Source organism: Mauremys mutica, chromosome 1, assembly GCF_020497125.1.
Source record: "Mauremys mutica isolate MM-2020 ecotype Southern chromosome 1, ASM2049712v1, whole genome shotgun sequence".
Taxonomy (NCBI): Eukaryota; Metazoa; Chordata; order Testudines; family Geoemydidae; genus Mauremys; species Mauremys mutica.
In genome coordinates, this window is record NC_059072.1 from 371,436,488 (window position 1) to 371,454,747 (window position 18,260).

Sequence of the window (18,260 nt, forward strand, 5' to 3'; positions counted from 1 at the left end):
TTTGGATCTGGTTTTGACCAACAGGGATGAATTAGTTGCAAAGCGAAGGTGGTTGGGAACTTGGGAGGAAGTGATCATGGTCTGATAGAATTCAAGGTCCTATGGAAAGGAGGACATGAGAACCAGAAAACAAGGACACTGGACTTCAGAAAGGTGGATTTCAACCAACTCAGAGAGGTAATAGGCAAGGTCCCATGGAAAGACCAATTAGGAATAAAAGGAGTCGAAGGAGCTGGCAGGTCCTAAACAATGTAATACTGGATGCTTAAAATCAAGCTGTTCCGACGCAGAGCAAAGGTAGGAAGAGCCACAGGAGGCCAAGGTGGCTGCACAAGGAGCTTTTTAGCCATCTAAAACCCAAGAGGGTTACATACCGGAAATGGAAGGAGGCGCATGTCATCGAAGAAGTGTACATGGAAATAGTGCGAGCATGTAGGGACAAAATCAGGACAGCCAAGGCAAAGAATGAGTTACAGCTGGCAAGGAACGTTAGAGATAACAAGAAGAGATTCTTCAAATATGTCAGACAAAAAAGAAAGATCAGGGATGGTGAGGGTCCGCTGCTCAATGGAGCATGTGAGTTGGTAACCAAAGATGATGGGAAGGCAGAGTTGCTGAATGCCGACGTTGCTTCAATCTTCTCATTCTAGCAGTGGAGATATGTCTGCAGGTTTTGCATCTGTTGTTCTGGCAGGGGCTGGTGCCGCATTGAGTTGATGTGTCCTGGTCTATGGGGAGCTTGCTTCTGATGATGAGCTTGGAGAGGTTGGGGGATTGTTCGAAGGCCAGCAGTGGGGGTTCAAGAGAAATTTATTTCAGGATGGGGGTCATCCTTTGAAACATTTGTGGCATGTCTGTCAGATTCCCCACTGGGGAACCAGCTCCTGGGATGGGGAAGGCAATGGCTGGAGCTGTTTGAGGATACCCTGTATGGGCTGCAGAGTGGGGTGGTAGGTGATCACTAAGGGTGTGCAGTTGGAGGGGGTTTTATTTCTGTGTTGAAGCAGGTTCTCTCAGGGTATTTGGGTGGCCTGCTCCAAGATGCAATCTACTTCTCTGGTAGAGGGTCCTTGTTTGGTGAAGGCGGTTTTGAGTGTGTTAAGGTTGTCATGGAGTGTGGGGGAGTCAGGCCCTGCACCCCTCTTCCTGGGATTCACCGTGCCTCTCAGCCAGCCAGTAAAACGGAAGGTTTATTGGACAGTAGGAACACAGTCTAAAACAGAGCTTGTAGGTACAGCCAGGACCCCTCAGTCAAGTCCTTCTGGGGGGGCAGGGAGCTTAGACCCCAGCTTGGGGTTCCCTGCGCTGCACCCCCCCAGCCCAAACTGCCAAATCCAAAACTCCTCCAGCCGCTTTCTCCCTCCTCCCCCTGCTCCTCCTCTCCTTTGTTCAGTCTCCCGGGCAGAAGGTGTCACTTCTCCCAACCCCCTTCCTGGCTCAGATTACAGCTCAGGTAGCTTCCTTCAGGGGAAGTCCTCCATCCCCAATGTAACTCTCCTGCAACATTCCCAGGTCAAATCTGCCCTGCTCCATCACAAAGGTGTATAACCCAGACTTCTCCTCAGAGCATATACTGTGGTATCTGATGGCCTGGCTGTAGATCACAGATTTCTTGGTGTGTTTGGGGTGGTTACTGGATCTATGAAGGTAGGTGTGGTGATCCGTGGGTTTCTTGTAAATAATTGTCTGTAGGGTTCCATCACTGAAGCTGATTGTCGTGTCCAGGAAATTGAGCTGGTGGGGGAGTGTTCCAGAGAGAGTTCAATGGACAGGTGGTGGTGGTTGGAGTTGTGGTGGAAATCCATGATGGAGTTTAAGCCATCCGTCCAGAATATGAAAATGTCATTGACGTATCTCAGGTGTATCATTGGTTTCATGGCACATTTGTCCAAAAATTCTTCTTCAAGGTGGCCCATGATTATCATAGAATCATAGAATATCAGGGTTTGAAGGGACCCCAGGAGGTCATCTAGTCCAACCCCCTGCTCAAAGCAGGACCAACCCCCAACTAAATCATCCCAGCCAGGGCTTTGTCAAGCCAGATCTTAAAAATCTCTAAGGAAGGAGATTCCACCACCTCCCTAGGGAACCCATTCCAGTGCTTCACCACCCTACTAGTGAAAGTTTTTCCTAATATCCAACCTAAACCTCCCTCACTACAATTTGAGATCATTCCTCCTTGTTCTGTCAACAGCCACCACCAAGAACAGCCGAGCTCCATCCTCTTTGGAACCCCCTTTCAGGTAGTTGAAAGCAGCTATCAAATCCCCCCTCACTCTTCTCTTCTGCAGACTAAACAATCCCAGTTCCCTCAGCCTCTCCTCATAAGTCATGTGCTCCAGCCCCCTAATCATTTTTGTTGCCCTCCGCTGGACTCTTTCCAATTTTTCCACATCCTTCTTGAAGTGTGGGGCCCAAAACTGGACACAGTACTCCAGATGAGGCCTCACCAATGTCGAATAGAGGGGAATGATCACATCCCTCGATCTGCTGGCAAAGCCCCTACTTATACAACCCAATATGCCATTAGCCTTCTTGGCAACAAGGGCACACTGTCGACTCATATCCAGCTTCTCGTCCACTGTAACCCCTAGGTCCTTTTCTGCAGAACTGCTGCCTAGCCACTCAGTCCCTAGTCTGTAAGAGTGCATGGGATTCTTCCGTCCTAAGTGCAGGACTCTGCACTTGTCCTTGTTGAACCTCATCAGATTTCTTTTGGCCCCAATTAGTGATAGTCGTTGAGGTATAGATTTGATAGTGACATCAGAGACAGTTGACTTGTGGTTCAGGAGTGACTCAAAATGCTCTTTCCGTCTGGCTTTGATGGCTTCGCTGTCCTTAAAACACGTTGACCTGTCTTGCGCTCGGTGTGGTGTGGGACCATGGGAGCATGGACCATAAATGGCTCTTATTGCCTGAAAAAAGCTCTTCAGGTCATGTTTATCAGTATAAAGCTCAATCTCCTTGGCCTTTTTTCGCCACCACTTATTTTTGATGTCATGGATTTTCCTTTGGGCTTCAGCCTTGAGTTGCTTGTATGACTCTTTCTTCTGCTGGTGTGATATGTCGTTTTGCCACATGCAATGAGCTTTTCTTTTCTCATCAAGAAGGCCCTGAAGCTCAGCATCATTCTCATCAAACCAATCTTGGTGATGGTGGGTGACATAGTCAATGGACTCAGCACATGCCAAGAGAACGGCAGCCTTTAATCCCTTCCAGAAATTTTCATTATAATCATCAGCTGTAGGCATAGTGGCAAACCTCTCTTGGAGATACTGCTGAAGTTTCTCCCAAGTCACTATATCTCGAAGGGACTTGATGCTGAATTTCTTTCACACTGATTTTGCCTATTTGTGATGCCTTCAGGTGATCTGGAAAGTCATGATTGATCTAACAAGGCGATGGTCTGGCCAACAGTCATCGGTTCCAATCTTGAGCTCTGACAAGAACATAGTCAAGAAGGTGCCAATGCCTGGAGCGAGGGTGTCTCTAGGTGGTCTTACACTTCTCACCTTGTCTAAAGAGGGTGTTTGTGATGATCAGGCCATGTTCTACGCATTTCCTACTCCTTCTTTTCCGATGGAGCCATTCCAGAGATCTGACTCATGCCTGACAGTTGCGTTAAAATCTCTGAGGAGAATGATCTTGTCCTCCTTGGGAATACTGGTCAAGACTCTGTCAAGATCCGTATAAAATTGTTCCTTGATATCCTCAACAGCATTGACTGTTGGAGCATATACGCTGATGACAGCAGCAGACTGGTTGTTGCTGAGCTTAAGACAAATAGCCATAAGATGTTCATTGGTTCTTACAGGAAATTCTGTAAACTGAATGACAAACTTATTCCTAATAGCAAAACTGACACCATGAATGCACCTGTCCTCTGCAGATTTTCCTTTCCAGGAAAAGGTGTAGCCTCCACCTTCTCTCAGTTGACCTTCATCTGGGCACCTTGTCTCACTCAGGGCAGCCATGTCGATGTTACATCTTGCAAGTTCCCTGGCGACAAGAGCAGTTCTTCTTTCCAGCCGTACATTATCTTTGTTATCCATCTGTCACGGAGTCCCTGGGCGATGCTCTGGAACTGCTCCCCACAAAGCCAGTCAGGACTTTGGGGAGCCTCCTCTCCCTTGGAGCAGACTTTTTCAGGGCAAGAAGCTCACACGGCTTCACCTCCTGGGTCTCTCCTTGGAGCATTCAGCATTCTCTGCCCCTCCGTGCGCTTCCCACAGCGAGCCCGCCCCAGCGGGGTCCTGGGGAAGCCAGAGGGTCCTACACCGCCACTTCGCAGTCAGACGTGACTCTCAGCCAGCCAGTAAAACAGAGGTTTATTCAATGGCAGGAACACGGTCTAAAACAGAGCTTGTAGGTACTGCAAACTGGACCCCTCGGCCGGGTCCACGTCTGCCCTCACTCCTTGTCCCCAGCCAACTCCAGACTCCAAACCCCCTCTAGCCTCTCCTCCTCTGCTCAGTTCCTTTCCCGGGCCAGGAGGTCACTTGACCTAGTTGTCTCCAACACCTTCAGTTGGCACCTTTGCAGAGAAGGGGCCCAGGCCATCAGTTGCTAGGAGACAGAGGGTCAGGCATTTAGATGCACTGGCCCTTTGCTCTGCTAGATACTTAAGAACTGCATAGGGGACACTGAGGCACAACACAGTATTCAGAGAAAACATTGAGAACATTCCTAGTTCGTCACACCATCAAGGTGAGAACATTCCATGGAGCAAAAGTCACCATATTTTTATAGCTTCAAACACAGGCAGAGCCCACTGGCCACGGTAATCCAGCCAGGAGTGGGTGAGACAGCCTAGGTTTAGGGCACCTTTTCTAGCCCTCTCCCAGTGCACGGTGAGCAGAGGGGACCCTAAAGAGGACTGCTCAGTTGCGATAGCAGCTGCCGAATTGCACCCGTCTCAGTCCAGGTGCCAGACGACCATCTAACTATCGCCACCTATGCGAAGATCTGTGGTTAGGAACTGCCAGATTCACTAATCCTGTCCCTGTCACCACTAGTCCATTGCCGCAGGGCTGGGAAGCTTGCAAAGATGTTATTTCCTGTGGTAGATGCCTGTGCGCAACTTCTTTAACATGGGGAAGCTGGTGCACCTGCAGCAACCACATGATCATGACAACCTGGAGGTCTGGGGCCCAGTGGCAGGGAAAGTCTGAGACGACTGGAGATCTCCAACTTGCTGCAGCTTTCATCTGCTTTCACAGCCTTTGAAATCCGAAGACCTTCTTCTGCTTGATCCACCGTTGAGGACTTGGGGGATTGGACCGTGCTTTGTCTGGGACCTCCCCTCAGACCTGTTTACCTTGGGAGACCCTTCCGGGAGCATAATGACCATATAGCTCTGAGGATGGACCACTGTGTACTCCTGTGCTTGCTGCCAGCTGACTTCAAGAAGTCCGTGGGTCACACCAGATGATCTAATGGTCCCTTCTGGCCTTAAGCGCTATGAATTCCCCATGCCAGTCACAGCACTGGAGAGAGAATGAAAGTCAGCACTGCACCTCTCCACTGTCGCCCCCTTTCCACCTGTCAGCCTCAGGGTCCTTCTCCCCTGGCCAGGAGGCCAAAAGCCAAGGGGCAGTTAGGTCCCAGCTCCTCTGCAGAGCCACTGGGAACTCTGGACCATTCTTGGTAGGACTAAGGCTGCTTATAATGAGCTATGTCTATACAAAGAGCAGAGACCTGCCATGAAAAGCCACTTCCTTTTACAGCCTAGGGCCCCGCACCTGGGGGCCCAGCAGACACTGCTTTCCAGACGAGCTCATGAGCCAGGGACTTACCCTGAATGGGGATCCCACCACAGAACAGCTCATCAGGGACTGTCCCTGGGGGAAGCTGCCAACCCCGACAGTGGGCACAAGCCAAGGGACCATGCCTAGCCAAAGGAGAGAGACCCTAACCCCAGACACCCCCAGCAAGAGTTGGGGGGAGATGCCCGTGGAGCAGAAATGGCTGAAACACACTCTGGGGCGCAGAGGGGAAGAGAATGGGGCTGGCGTCTGCAATGGAAGATGGGACTGCACTGGAGCCCCTCTCGGCAAGGCTCTGGGTAGTCACCCACCAGCACCCTGTGCTCAGCCCTGCCCCTCCCTCCCAAAAGGCCCAGCCAGGCCAAGTCCTGGAAGAGAGGGGAAGAGCGGACCCTGCTTCGCCCAGCTCAGCACTAGCTGTAGGGGGCTGTCACGGATCCCTGGCAGGGAGCCCCAGGGGGGAGCAAGGGGGGAGTCTCATGGGAGCTTCCTGCAGGGCGATGGATTCAGACAGGCAGTGTCCCCTGGGGGGTGGAAGCCCAGTGCTCGGTCCCTTACCTTTCCCCAAGGCACGGAGCGGCAGGGTGGTGCTCAGGTAGAGCCGGAAAGATGGCAGCACCTGCACAGCCCCGAGCGACTCTGAGTGCAGGGTGCAGCCCCCTTCCCCCAGCAGTGTCTCCTTCTGCAGGAGCTGCAGGAGAGCAGGGCAGCAGGGGCTCCTCTCAAAGTCCAGGAGCAGGATAGGCAACCCTGGGGAAACGGCCTCAGTTATCGCCCTGGTGCGCCCCACCACGGCCCAGCCTGACCCCCATCACCTGCCCAGCCCCCCACAGCCTGTCCCCATCGCCTGCCCAGCCCCCCACAGCCTGTCCCCATCGCCTGCCTAGTCCCCCCACAGCCTGTCCCCATCGCCTGCCCAGCCCCCCACAGCCTGCCCCCATCGCCTGCCTAGTCCCCCCACAGCCTGACCCCCATCGCCTGCCTAGCCCCACCACAGCCTGACCCCCATCGCCTGCCTAGCACCCCCACAGCCTGCCCCCATCGCCTGCCCAGCCCCCCAGAGCCTGCCCCCATCGCCTGCCCAGCCCCCCACAGCCTGTCCCCATCACCTGCCCAGCCCCCCACAGCCTGCCCCCATCGCCTGCCCAGCCCCCCACAGCCTGTCCCCATCACCTGCCCAGCCCCCCACAGCCTGCCCCCATCGCCTTCCTAGCCCCCCCACAGCCTGCCCCCATCGCCTTCCTAGCCCCCCCACAGCCTGCCCCCATCGCCTGCCCCCATCGCCTGCCCAGCCCCCCACAGCCTGTCCCCATCACCTGCCTAGTCCCCCCACAGCCTGCCCCCATCGCCTGCCCCCATCGCCTGCCCAGCCCCCCAGAGCCTGCCCCCATCGCCTGCCCAGCCCCCCCAGAGCCTGCCCCCATCGCCTGCCTAGTCCCCCCACAGCCTGATCGCCTGCCCCCCACAGCCTGCCCCCATCGCCTGCCCAGCCCCCCACAGCCTGTCCCCACCACCTTCCCAGCCCCCCCAGAGCCTGACCCCATCGCCTGCCCAGCCACCAACAGCCTGACCCCCATCGCCTGCCTAGCACCCCCACAGCCTGCCCCCATCGCCTGCCTAGCACCCCTACAGCCTGCCCCCATCGCCTGCCCAGCCCCCCACAGCCTGTCCCCATCGCCTGCCCAGCCCCCCACAGCCTGCCCCCATCGCCTGCCCAACCCCCCAGCCTGCCCCCATCGCCTGCCCAGCCCCCCCACAGCCTGACCCCCATCGCCTGCCCAGCCCCCCAGAGCCTGCCCCCATCTCCTGCCCAGCCCCCCATCTGCCTGACCCCCATCGCCTGCCCAGCCCCCCAGAGCCTGCCCCCATCGCCTGCCCAGCCCCCCCACAGCCTGCCCCCATCGCCTGCCCAGCCCCCCAGAGCCTGCCCCCATCGCCTGCCCAGCCCCCCAGCCTGACTCCCATCACCTGCCCAACCCCCCAGCCTGACCCCCATCGCCTGCCCAGCCCCCCCCAGCCTGACCCCCATCACCTGCCCAACCCCCCAGCCTGACCCTCATCACCTGCCCAGCCCCCCACAGCCTGACCCCCATCTCCTGCCCAGCCCCCCACAGCCTGTCCCCATCGCCTGCCCAGTCCCCCCCCAGCCTGACCCCCATCTCCTGCCCAGCCCCCCCCAGCCTGACCCCCATCACCTGCCCAACCCCCCAGCCTGACCCTCATCACCTGCCCAGCCCCCCACAGCCTGACCCCCATCACCTGCCCAGCCCCCCACAGCCTGTCCCCATCGCCTGCCCAGTCCCCCCACAGCCTGACCCCCATCGCCTGCCCAGCCCCCCCACAGCCTGACCCCCATCGCCTGCCCAGCCCCCCACAGCCTGACCCCCATCGCCTGCACAGCCCCCCAGCCTGACTCCCATCGCCTGCCCAGCCCCCCCCACAGCCTGCCCCATCGCCTGCCCAGCCCCCAAAGCCTGACCCCCATCCCCTGCCCAGCCCCCCACAGCCTGACCCCCATCGCCTGCCCAGCCCCCCACAGCCTACCCCCATCACCTGCCCAACCCCCCAGCCTGACCCCCATCGCCTGCCCAGCCCCCCTCAGCCTGACCCCCATCACCTGCCCAGCCCCCCACAGCCTGCCCCCATCGCCTGCCTAGCCCCCCCACAGCCTGCCCCCATCTCCTGCCCAGCCCCCCAGCCTGACCCTCATCGCTTGCCCAGCCCCCCACCGCCTGCCCCCATCTCCTGCCCAGCCCCCCCCAGCCTGACTGCCATCGCCTGCCCAGCCCCCCACAGCCTGGCCCCATCGCCTGCCCAGCCCCCCACAGCCTGACCCCCATCTCCTGCCCAGCCCCCCAGCCTGCCCCCATCGCCTGCCCAGCCCCCCCCACCCTGACTCCCATCGCCTGCCCAGCCCCCCTCAGCCTGACCCCCATCACCTGCCCAGCCCCCCACAGCCTGACCCCCATCACCTGCCCAGCCCCTACCCTGTCACCTGCCCAGCCCCCCACAGCCTGACCCCATCGCCTCCCCAGCCCCCCACAGCCTGACCCCCCATCGCCTACCCAGCCCCCCACAGCCAGACCCTCATCGCCTCCCCAGCCTCACATCGTCTGCCTAGCCCCCCCCCACAGCCTGACTGCCATCACCTGCACAGCCCCCCACAGTCTGATCCCCATCGCCTACCCAGCCCCCCACAGCCTGACTGCCATCACCTGCACAGCCCCCCACAGCCTGACCCCCATCGTCTGCCCAGCCCCCCACAGCCTGACTGCCATCACCTGCACAGCCCCCCACAGCCTGACCCCCATCGTCTGCCCAGCCCCCCACAGCCTGACTGCCATCACCTGCACAGCCCCCCACAGCCTGACCCCCATCGTCTGCCCAGCCCCCCACAGCCTGACTGCCATTGCCTGCCCATCCCCCACCCTGTCACCTGCCCTGCCCCCCACAGCCTGACCCCATAGCCTGCCCAGCCCCCCACAGCCTGACTGCCTGTGACGTTATGAGTATAATATCTCATTAAAAGATGACAGGGCCAGAAAGAGTTAATTAACTCACCTCACCGACTGACCTGACCCATGGGTGAACCTTAAGGACTGGTTAGAAAGATATGTAAATGAATAAAGCTTTGAAATGCAAGTCTGCATTGGTAGAGGTAGAAGGGGAGATGTTTGCTCAGGTTGTGTGATGTAAGCAAACAAGTCTTGTCTATTGCTATAGTTTTAATTCAAAGATCAAAAAAGAAATATTAACATTTATAATAATACTTGAGTGAAATAGTGTTATTGTCTATGTGTCTCTCTGAAGGTTGTGCTAAGCTGTATCTGAACTGTTTAATGGATAAATTACTCTGTGCTAATTGCCAGGATGTTTGGGAGAAGGAGAGTTAAGCCTATTGTTTTCACAGGCCAAAAGGCTGCTGGAAATGTATAAGAACCTGGGACACGATCCTGCTTCATCTCAGATCCGCTTTGGGTTTCAAGAGGGGGAAACCTTAAGCCACAAGGATTGAGATCCCCAGTCATTGACTGGAGCCACCTGAATATGGACATTGGACTATAACCTATGGACTATTTCTAAAAGGACTTTTGGCTGATCCTTTGGTATTGGAAGAACTTTTTCTTTTATATGATGAGATCAGATTTTCAGGAATCATCATCATATCTGACAGGTGTGTCTGGACGGAGGCCTGAGGCTGGGCACTTTAAGGGAACTGCGGGGTTTGGACTCTAAGTGACCAGTGAGGTGCTGTAGAAGCTGTTTTGTGCTGGTTGGTAAATCTAAGTATTGGAATAACCACCAGTGTTTGGGGTTTGTCTGCCCCGTTTGGTTCGCAGTTCACCCTGATTGAGTGACCTCAGCTGGCTTCCACGGGCAGCACCGTCACACTGCCATTGCCTACCCAGCCCCCCATTCTATCACCTGCCCAGCCCCCCACAGCCTGACCCCCCTTCGCCTGCCCAGCCCCCCACAGCCTGACCCCCCCATCGCCTGCCCAGCCCCCCCACAGCCTGACCCCCATCGCCTGCCCAGCCCCCCACAGCCTGACTGCCATTGCCTCCCCAGCCCCCCACAGCCTGACCCCCATTGCCTGCCCAGCCCTCCACTCCATCACCTGCCCAGCCCGACCCCCCATCGCCTGCCCAGCCCTCCTCAGCTGCTCCCTACTTCCCGGAGGTGACAGGACCCAGCATGCAATAACCATCTGACTCAGAGACTGCAGGCCTGGAGCCGCCATCTCTGGGGAGGCCAGTTGTCTGTAGGGGGAGTGTGCTGGGGGCCCAGGCTCTAGAGGACAGGTCAGGCCCAGTGGCATGCTGGGGGCATGCAGTGTCTACACCACGCCCTGCACTGCAGCTGGTCATGGCTCACATGCCCGCCCTTACCGGCACTGGCTGCAGCCAGGAGGTTCTGCTCCAGCCTGGGGTCTGTAGCCAACAGCACCTGGAGATTTTTCTCAGGTGACTCTTCATTGCTCCCTGACTCCTCAGCACTGGACAGCGTGTCCGAGCCGGCAAGGAGCCGGGACTCATCTGGAGGAGACAGGAGAAGGTTCCTACTCGGAGTGTGAAAAGGGGCTCGCAGAAGGGCCCTTCCTTCCCTGAGGCCCCGGTGGGGCTGGGGGGACTTTTCAGGAGACGCCAGGAACCTGAGCTGTGCAGAAGGAACAACCTCTCGCTCTAGAGCCACTGGCACCTGGCAACAGAGGGCTCATTCACACCCCCAGCCAGGAGCTGGGCTGGGGGGCTGGTCCCAGGCCTGGCTTCTCATTCCCCTCACTCACCCTCCTCCGCTTTCTGTGCCATGAGGAGCCAGGTGAGGGCCTGCTGGTCAGGGTCGAGCAGCAGGGGCCAGCAGCGGGAGCAGGCATGAGTGTCTGTGTGGAGCAGCAGGGCGGCCTGGCGCCCAGCCGGGTCCTGCGGCTTCTGGTCCCTGTCCCAAGCACGCTGCTCCCGCTCGGAGCTCAGCAGCGCCAGCAGGCGGAAGTCCTGGCGCACAGGCAGCAGGGCTGGGCCCCGGGGGGCTGGGCCAGGGCAGGGCAGCTCCTTCTCCAGCAACCTCCGCACGTCATCTGGCCCCAGGGAGCTTTGGCGCCTGGCACAGATATCCTGCCACTTCTCCAGCAGCTCCTGGCGCCGCGGCGGGGGGAAGGCGCCCATGTAGGAGAGAGCGGCTGCACAAAGGAGTGCGTCCCCCTGGGCCGTGCTGCAGTGCTGCTCCAAGCGCTGTCAGGAGACAAGGCAGGGTCAGCAGGGAGCCTCAGGCCCCAATCCCTGCCCCCCGGGGGAGAGCCCCACACCCAGACTCCGCCCCCATGGGGGAGCCCTGCTCCCAGACTCCACCCCCAAAGGAGCCCCACACCCAGACCTGGAGCCCCACCCTCAGGGGGAGTCCTGCTCCCAGACCCCACCCCGGTGGGGGAGTCCTGCTCCCAGATCCTGTACACCCCTGTGAGGAAGTGGGAATGTTCTTGATGTATTAGGGGGATTATTGACCTGGGAAGGTTGCACTGGGGAAAGGAGCATATCTGAGCATGTAACATGAGAACCCAGGAGGGGGGCTGGCAGCTTATCAACTGGTCAGGAGGGAGGAGGGCCCCAGGCCAGCTGCTCTGGGGGGGTGGATGCTCCGGACACCAGGTTCTCCATTTACAGGGTGGGCGCGGGGCTGTCCCTGCGGAGCGAGTGCCTTGTTCCCCTGGAGGTGGATGGGAGGAGGGTCAATGGATACTGGGACACCGGCGCTGGGGTGACGCTGGCCCAGCCCGACATGGTAGCTCCAGATCAGGTGATGCCCAACACCTACCTGACCTTGACGGGGGTGGGCGGGACCCCATTCAAGGTGCCTGTGGTGAGGGTACACTTGAAATGGGGGGACAAGGAGGGCCCCCAAGGAAGTGGGGGTGCACCACCATTTGCCCACTGAGGTGTTAATGGGGGAGGGTACATGGAGAACTGGCCAAGCAACCCCCATGGTGCCCTGGTCGTGACTCGTAGTCAGAGTCGGCGCAGGGCACTGCGCCCTGACAACGGGGAGGGTACGTTGCCCGAGGTGCAGGACCCTAACCCAGTGGGGAGTGGCCGCCCAGGGACACGGCTCAAGGATGCTGCAGCTTCAGACCCAGCCGGTGAGAGAGAGCAGATCCCCATCCTTGTCCCAGCTGCTGAGTTCCAGGCCGAGGTGCAGAAAGATCCCTCCTTGCGGAAGATAAGGGACCGGGCTGACCTCAGTGTGGCACAGACCATGGGGGGAGGTTGCCGGAAAAGGTTCCTGTGGGAGAAGGGGTTCCTGTACCGAGAATGGGCTTCCCCAGGGGAAATGGAGTCAGGGGGAATTAGGAGGCAGCTGGTGGAGTTGTCACGGAGTGTGGGGGAAGACTACGCCCAGCACCCCCGGCTTCCTGTGATTCACCGTGACTCTCAGCCAGCCAGTACAACAGAAGGTTTATTTAGACGACAGGAACAGTCCAAAACAGGTCTTGCCGGTACAGACAACAGGACCCCTCAGTCAGGTCCATCTGGGGGCACCAGGGAGGCCACAGCCCTGTTGGTCGGGGCGCCCCTCTCCATTTCCCAGCCAGCTCCAAACTGAAACTCCCCCAGCCTCTCACTCAGCCTCCCCCCGGCTCCTCCCCCAGCCGTTGTGTCCTTTGTCCAGTTTCCTCGGGCAGAGGTGTCACCTGGCCTCCACCCCCCTCCTGGGTTCTCATGTTACGTGCTCAGGTCTCCTCCCTTCCCCAATGCAGACAGCCCCAGCAAAACTCCCCTGCATCCTTCCCAGGCCAACACTCCCCACTCAGCAAACCCATAACACAGCAAGAACATTCCCACTTCGTCACAACCCCACTCCTAGCAACCCCTGCACCCAGAGTCTATACCCTGATCTCCAGCCCTCGCACCAAGACGGCCTGACCCTACACACGGCCCCCTCCCTCCAGCCAGAGGAGCAGCTCCTGGATGTGGGAACTGGCAGCACCAAGAAGTGCCACTGCCTGGCTCAAACTGCTGCAGCCAAGGGCAGCTCCGGATTTGGCCTACAGGAGCTCCAGTCGTTACCTGGGACCCCGGCTGCCCCGGGCGTCGGGGAGGGGACGGGACGGGACGAGGCCGGTCCGGTCGTTACCTGGGACGCCGGCTGCCCCGGGCGTCGGGGAGGGGACGGGACGAGGCCGGCCCGGTCGTTACCTGGGACCCCGGCTGCCCCGGGCGTCAGGGACGGGACGGGACGAGGCCGGACCGGTCGTTACCTGGGACGCCGGCTGCCCCGGGCGTCGGGGACGGGACGGGACGAGGCCGGACCGGTCGTTACCTGGGACGCCGGCTGCCCCGGGCGTCGGGGACGGGACGGGACGAGGCCGGACCGGTCGTTACCTGGGACGCCGGCTGCCCCGGGCGTTGGGGAGGGGACGGGACGCGACGAGGCCAGCCCGGTCGTTACCTGGGACCCCGGCTGCCCCGGGCGTTGGGGAGGGGACGGGACGCGACGAGGCCAGCCCTGTCATTACCTGGGACCCCGGCTGCCCCGGGCGTCGGGGAGGGGACGGGACGAGGCCGGCCCGGTCGTTACCTGGGACCCCAGCTGCCCCGGGCGTCGGGGAGGGGACGGGACGAGGCCGGCCCGGTCGTTACCTGGGACCCCAGCTGCCCCGGGCGTCGGGGAGGGGATGGGTCGAGGCCGGCCCGGTCGTTACCTGGGACCCCGGCTGCCCCGGGCGTCGCGGAGGGGACGGGACGAGGCCGGCCCGGTCGTTACCTGGGACGCCAGCTGCCCCGGGCGTTGGGGAGGGGACGGGACGCGACGAGGCCAGCCCTGTCATTACCTGGGACCCCAGCTGCCCCGGGCGTCGGGGAGGGGATGGGTCGAGGCCGGCCCGGTCGTTACCTGGGACCCCGGCTGCCCCGGGCGTCGGGGAGGGGATGGGACGAGGCCGGCCCAGTCGTTACCTGGGACCCCGGCTGCCCTGGGCGTCGGAAAGGGGACAAGACGAGGCCAGCCCTGTCATTACCTGGGACCCCGGCTGCCCCGGGCGTCGGGGAGGAGATGGGTCAAGGCCGGCCCGGTCGTTACCTGGGACCCCGGCTGCCCCGGGCATCGGGGAGGGGACGGGACGGGACGAGGCCGGTCCGGTCGTTACCTGGGACGCCGGCTGCCCCGGGCGTCGGGGAGGGGACGGGACGAGGCCGGCCCGGTCGTTACCTGGGACACCGGCTGCCCCGGGCGTCAGGGACGGGACAGGACGAGGCCGGCCCTGTCGTTACCTGGGACGCCGGCTGCCCCGGGCGTCGGGGACGGGACGGGACGAGGCCGGACCGGTCGTTACCTGGGACGCCGGCTGCCCCGGGCGTTGGGGAGGGGACGGGACGCGACGAGGCCAGCCCGGTCGTTACCTGGGACCCCGGCTGCCCCGGGCATTGGGGAGGGGACGGGACGCGACGAGGCCAGCCCTGTCGTTACCTGGGACCCCGGCTGCCCCGGGCGTCGGGGAGGGGACGGGACGAGGCCGGCCCGGTCGTTACCTGGGACCCCAGCTGCCCCGGGCGTCGGGGAGGGGATGGGTCAAGGCCGGCCCGGTCGTTACCTGGGACCCCAGCTGCCCCGGGCGTCGGGGAGGGGATGGGTCGAGGCCGGCCCGGTCGTTACCTGGGACCCCGGCTGCCCCGGGCGTCGCGGAGGGGACGGGACGAGGCCGGCCCGGTCGTTACCTGGGACGCCAGCTGCCCCGGGCGTTGGGGAGGGGACGGGACGCGACGAGGCCAGCCCTGTCATTACCTGGGACCCCAGCTGCCCCGGGCGTCGGGGAGGGGATGGGTCGAGGCCGGCCCGGTCGTTACCTGGGACCCCGGCTGCCCCGGGCGTCGGGGAGGGGATGGGACGAGGCCGGCCCGGTCGTTACCTGGGACCCCGGCTGCCCTGGGCGTCGGAAAGGGGACAAGACGAGGCCAGCCCTGTCGTTACCTGGGACCCCGGCTGCCCCGGGCGTCGGGGAGGGGAGGGGAGGGGACAGGACGAGGCCGGCCCGGTCTTTACCTGGGACCCCAGCTGCCCCGGGCGTTGGGGACGGGACGGGACGCGACGAGGGCAGCCCGGTCGTTACCTGGGACCCCAGCTGCCCCGGGCGTTGGGGACGGGACGGGACGCGACGAGGCCAGCCCTGTCGTTACCTGGGACCCCAGCTGCACCGGGCGTCGAGGCGAGGAGGGGACAAGGCCAGCCCGGTCGTTACCTGGGACGCTGGCTGTCCCGGGCGTTGGGGACGGGACGGGACGGGATGCGACGAGGCCGGCCCAGTCGTTACCTGGGACCCCGGCTGCCCCGAGCGTCGAGGAGAGGAGGGGACAAGGCCGGCCTGGTCGTTACCTGGGACGCCAGCTGTCCCGGGCGTCGGGGACGGGATGGGACGAGGCCGTCCCAGTCGTTACCTCCACAGCTGCCGTCCAGTTGGCCACATGCATTGCCACCGAGCTCTCAACGGTGTCAGCCTTCTCCTTCTCCTGCAGGACATGATTGAGGTCGCGGACCAGGGCCTCCTGATGCTCGGTGGCCTGCAGCAGCTCCACGCTCCAGCCCGAGCTCAACTCTTTCAGCTTCTCAGCCTGCAGGCGCCGGTCGCCCAGCCGCCCCTTCTCCGCCCGAATCTGGGCCTTGCAGTGCTGCAGCTGCATCAAGGTGGGCTCCCAAATGCGCAGAGCCCGGTGGTACCAGTAGATGGCGCAGATCCACTGGCACAGGGCAGCCGCGGCTTTGCTGACGCTCTGCAGGGAGGCAGCGCAGAAGCTCTCGTCCGACACCACCTGGCCCAGCTCCTGGAACAGGTCGTTGGGGAGCTCATCCTTCGGGTAGAAGAGCAGCTCCTGGAGAGCAGAGAGGAGATGGGTGAGGCTGGGCTCGGGGAGGGGGCCTCCTGGCACATCCCAAACCCAGACCCTGACCCCCAGCGTAGTGTCCTGGGTGGCCCTATTTGTTAATCCCGCCCCACACCAGGTCTTGCATTTTTATCCCACTTCCCCCAGCAAAGCCCGCGGCTGCCGACTCTCGCAAGAGCGAGCGCGTCCCCCATGCTATTCACACCCAAATGGGAGCAGGGCCGGTGCAGACATGAGCTGCACACGCGTTTGACATGGGGACCGAGGAGGGATTTACTGGTTTCCTGCTCGTGCTGCCATGGGGTTGTTTTGCCCACCCAATCCTGCCCACCACCAAGTGCACCCGCACTATTATGGCAGGCAGGGTTGCCAGCCCTCCAGGATTGTCCTGGAGTCTCCAGGAGTTAAAGATGAATCTTTAATTGAAGCTTATGTCATGGGGTGGCCCCTCCAGGAATACGTCCAACCAAGCCTGGCCACTCCATGGCAGCGGGTCCTGCGGGCCTCCAGTCCTCCTGCAGGGCTGTACCACAGAGCTCACCCCAAGAGCAGCGGGGTCTGTGGTCTCATAGGGACTCGCCTCTGCCCCCAGCAGGTGTGGGACTTTGCACGGCATGCCCTAGAGACGGGGGGGATGTGATGAATGTGGGAATGTTTGGTAATGGTTTTATGAACTATCCGTCACAGACTCTTGTCTATGTCCTTGGCAGTGACCCAGGACCCACACAGCTCCATGGGGGCAGGCCTTTGGGACCTCCAACACTCCAAAATTGGGCCTTTGGGTGCCAGCAACCCCTGTCTCCCGCCATGGCTCCCTGCAGTGAATCCGGCCAAGCCAGAATCCAGTGGGAGACTTCAGGGTGCAAGGCTCTTGTTGTGGGGCTGTTGGCCCCTCACTGACACTGAAGGGGGTTGATTGGCCCTCTCCCAGTACCAAAAGGAAGGGGGCGGGTTGATGGGAAGCCAGGCCTCTGAGACTGACAGGCCCCACGGGCAATGGGGAGAGGCCAAAGCTCCCGGTCAGCCTGATTGACAGGGCAGGCAGGCCAATGAGGGAGTCGGAGACTGGGTCTGCCTGGGCCAAAGCAGGGCTGAGTTAAGGAGAGAGCAGGGGCCCGAGCGGAGCTGGGAGCAGAGCCGGGCTGGGCAGAGCCAGAGGGGGTGGGGAACCATCCCAGGGAGCAGGTTGGTCCTGGGAGCAGAGCCACAGCAGCTGGAGCCAGAGAAGCAGCCCAGGGAGCTGGAGGCAGAGCAGCAGTGGGGGTGGGGCTGGGAGCAGGGGTCTGGGGGCAGGAGCTGGGGGTGGGGGCTGGAGGCAGGGGCTAGGAGTGGGGGCTGGGAGGCGGGGCCTGGGAGCGGGTGACTGGGGCTGGAGCAGATCGGAGCCGAGTGCCGGAGCCGCCGGCTGGGAGAGTGAGGGAGACCCTGGGCACAGGGCCCAGCGCAGGGAGATGCCCCCAGGCCACGAGGCCTTGCAACCCAGACTGGGAGGGGGCTCGTAACCCCCATGGGGGGGGAGGGGGCTGCCACCGAGATCCTGAGGGCGTGTGGCCACCGCCAGAGCGAGTGTCTGACCTGCGGCACAGCCAGGGACTGAGCAGGCCCTGACATTCCCTGCCACCGAGCGGGGTGCCGGCTTTTCCCTCCACCTTTTACTTATTTTGAAGGACTTGCTGTGTAATAAATCGTGTTTGCTTTGAACTCTGTGCAATGATCAGTGGGACAGGGAGCGCCTGGAGTGGACAGAGCCCCCCAGAGTGGGGACACCCAAGCCCTGTCCTAAGCACGACAGCCAGATTGGGGGTCGAGCCCAAGGAATCCTGGGCCCAGCCTGGTCGGGGGTCCGAGGACTCTGCCACCCAGGGAAGTGGGAGGGGAGCCCTCGAGTCAGGCGGGCCACTGGGTAAGGGAGCGGGGGCTCAGATCCTTTCGCTAGCCCATTGCACCGGGAGGGTGTATCAGCCAGGAGAGCTGCCCACAATAGCAGGACCATTCCCCTGCTTACGCTCTTACTGAGCATGTGCAGCACCACCAGGCAGCCTTCCCAAACACGGCAACAATTTATCAGTCAGTGGGCTGAGAATTCGGACTAGCCCGCGCCAGGGCTCCCATCTTCCCTTCCTCTGCC

General features: G+C 61.3%; 1 protein-coding gene across 16 annotated transcripts in view; it reads right to left on the reverse strand.

Annotated features, from left to right (window-relative positions):
* Positions 1-18,260, reverse strand: part of DNHD1 (dynein heavy chain domain 1) — a 200,898-nt gene that overhangs the window by 7,799 nt on the left and 174,839 nt on the right. For all 16 annotated transcript variants that reach the window (XM_045025296.1, XM_045025318.1, XM_045025311.1 and 13 more), the window contains 4 exons: positions 15,689-16,120; positions 11,053-11,494; positions 10,655-10,801; positions 6,324-6,515 (listed from right to left, as the gene is read on the reverse strand). In XM_045025296.1, the coding sequence (XP_044881231.1) occupies positions 6,324-6,515; positions 10,655-10,801; positions 11,053-11,494; positions 15,689-16,120 (1,213 nt within the window). The remainder of the gene's footprint in view (positions 1-6,323; positions 6,516-10,654; positions 10,802-11,052; positions 11,495-15,688; positions 16,121-18,260) is intronic.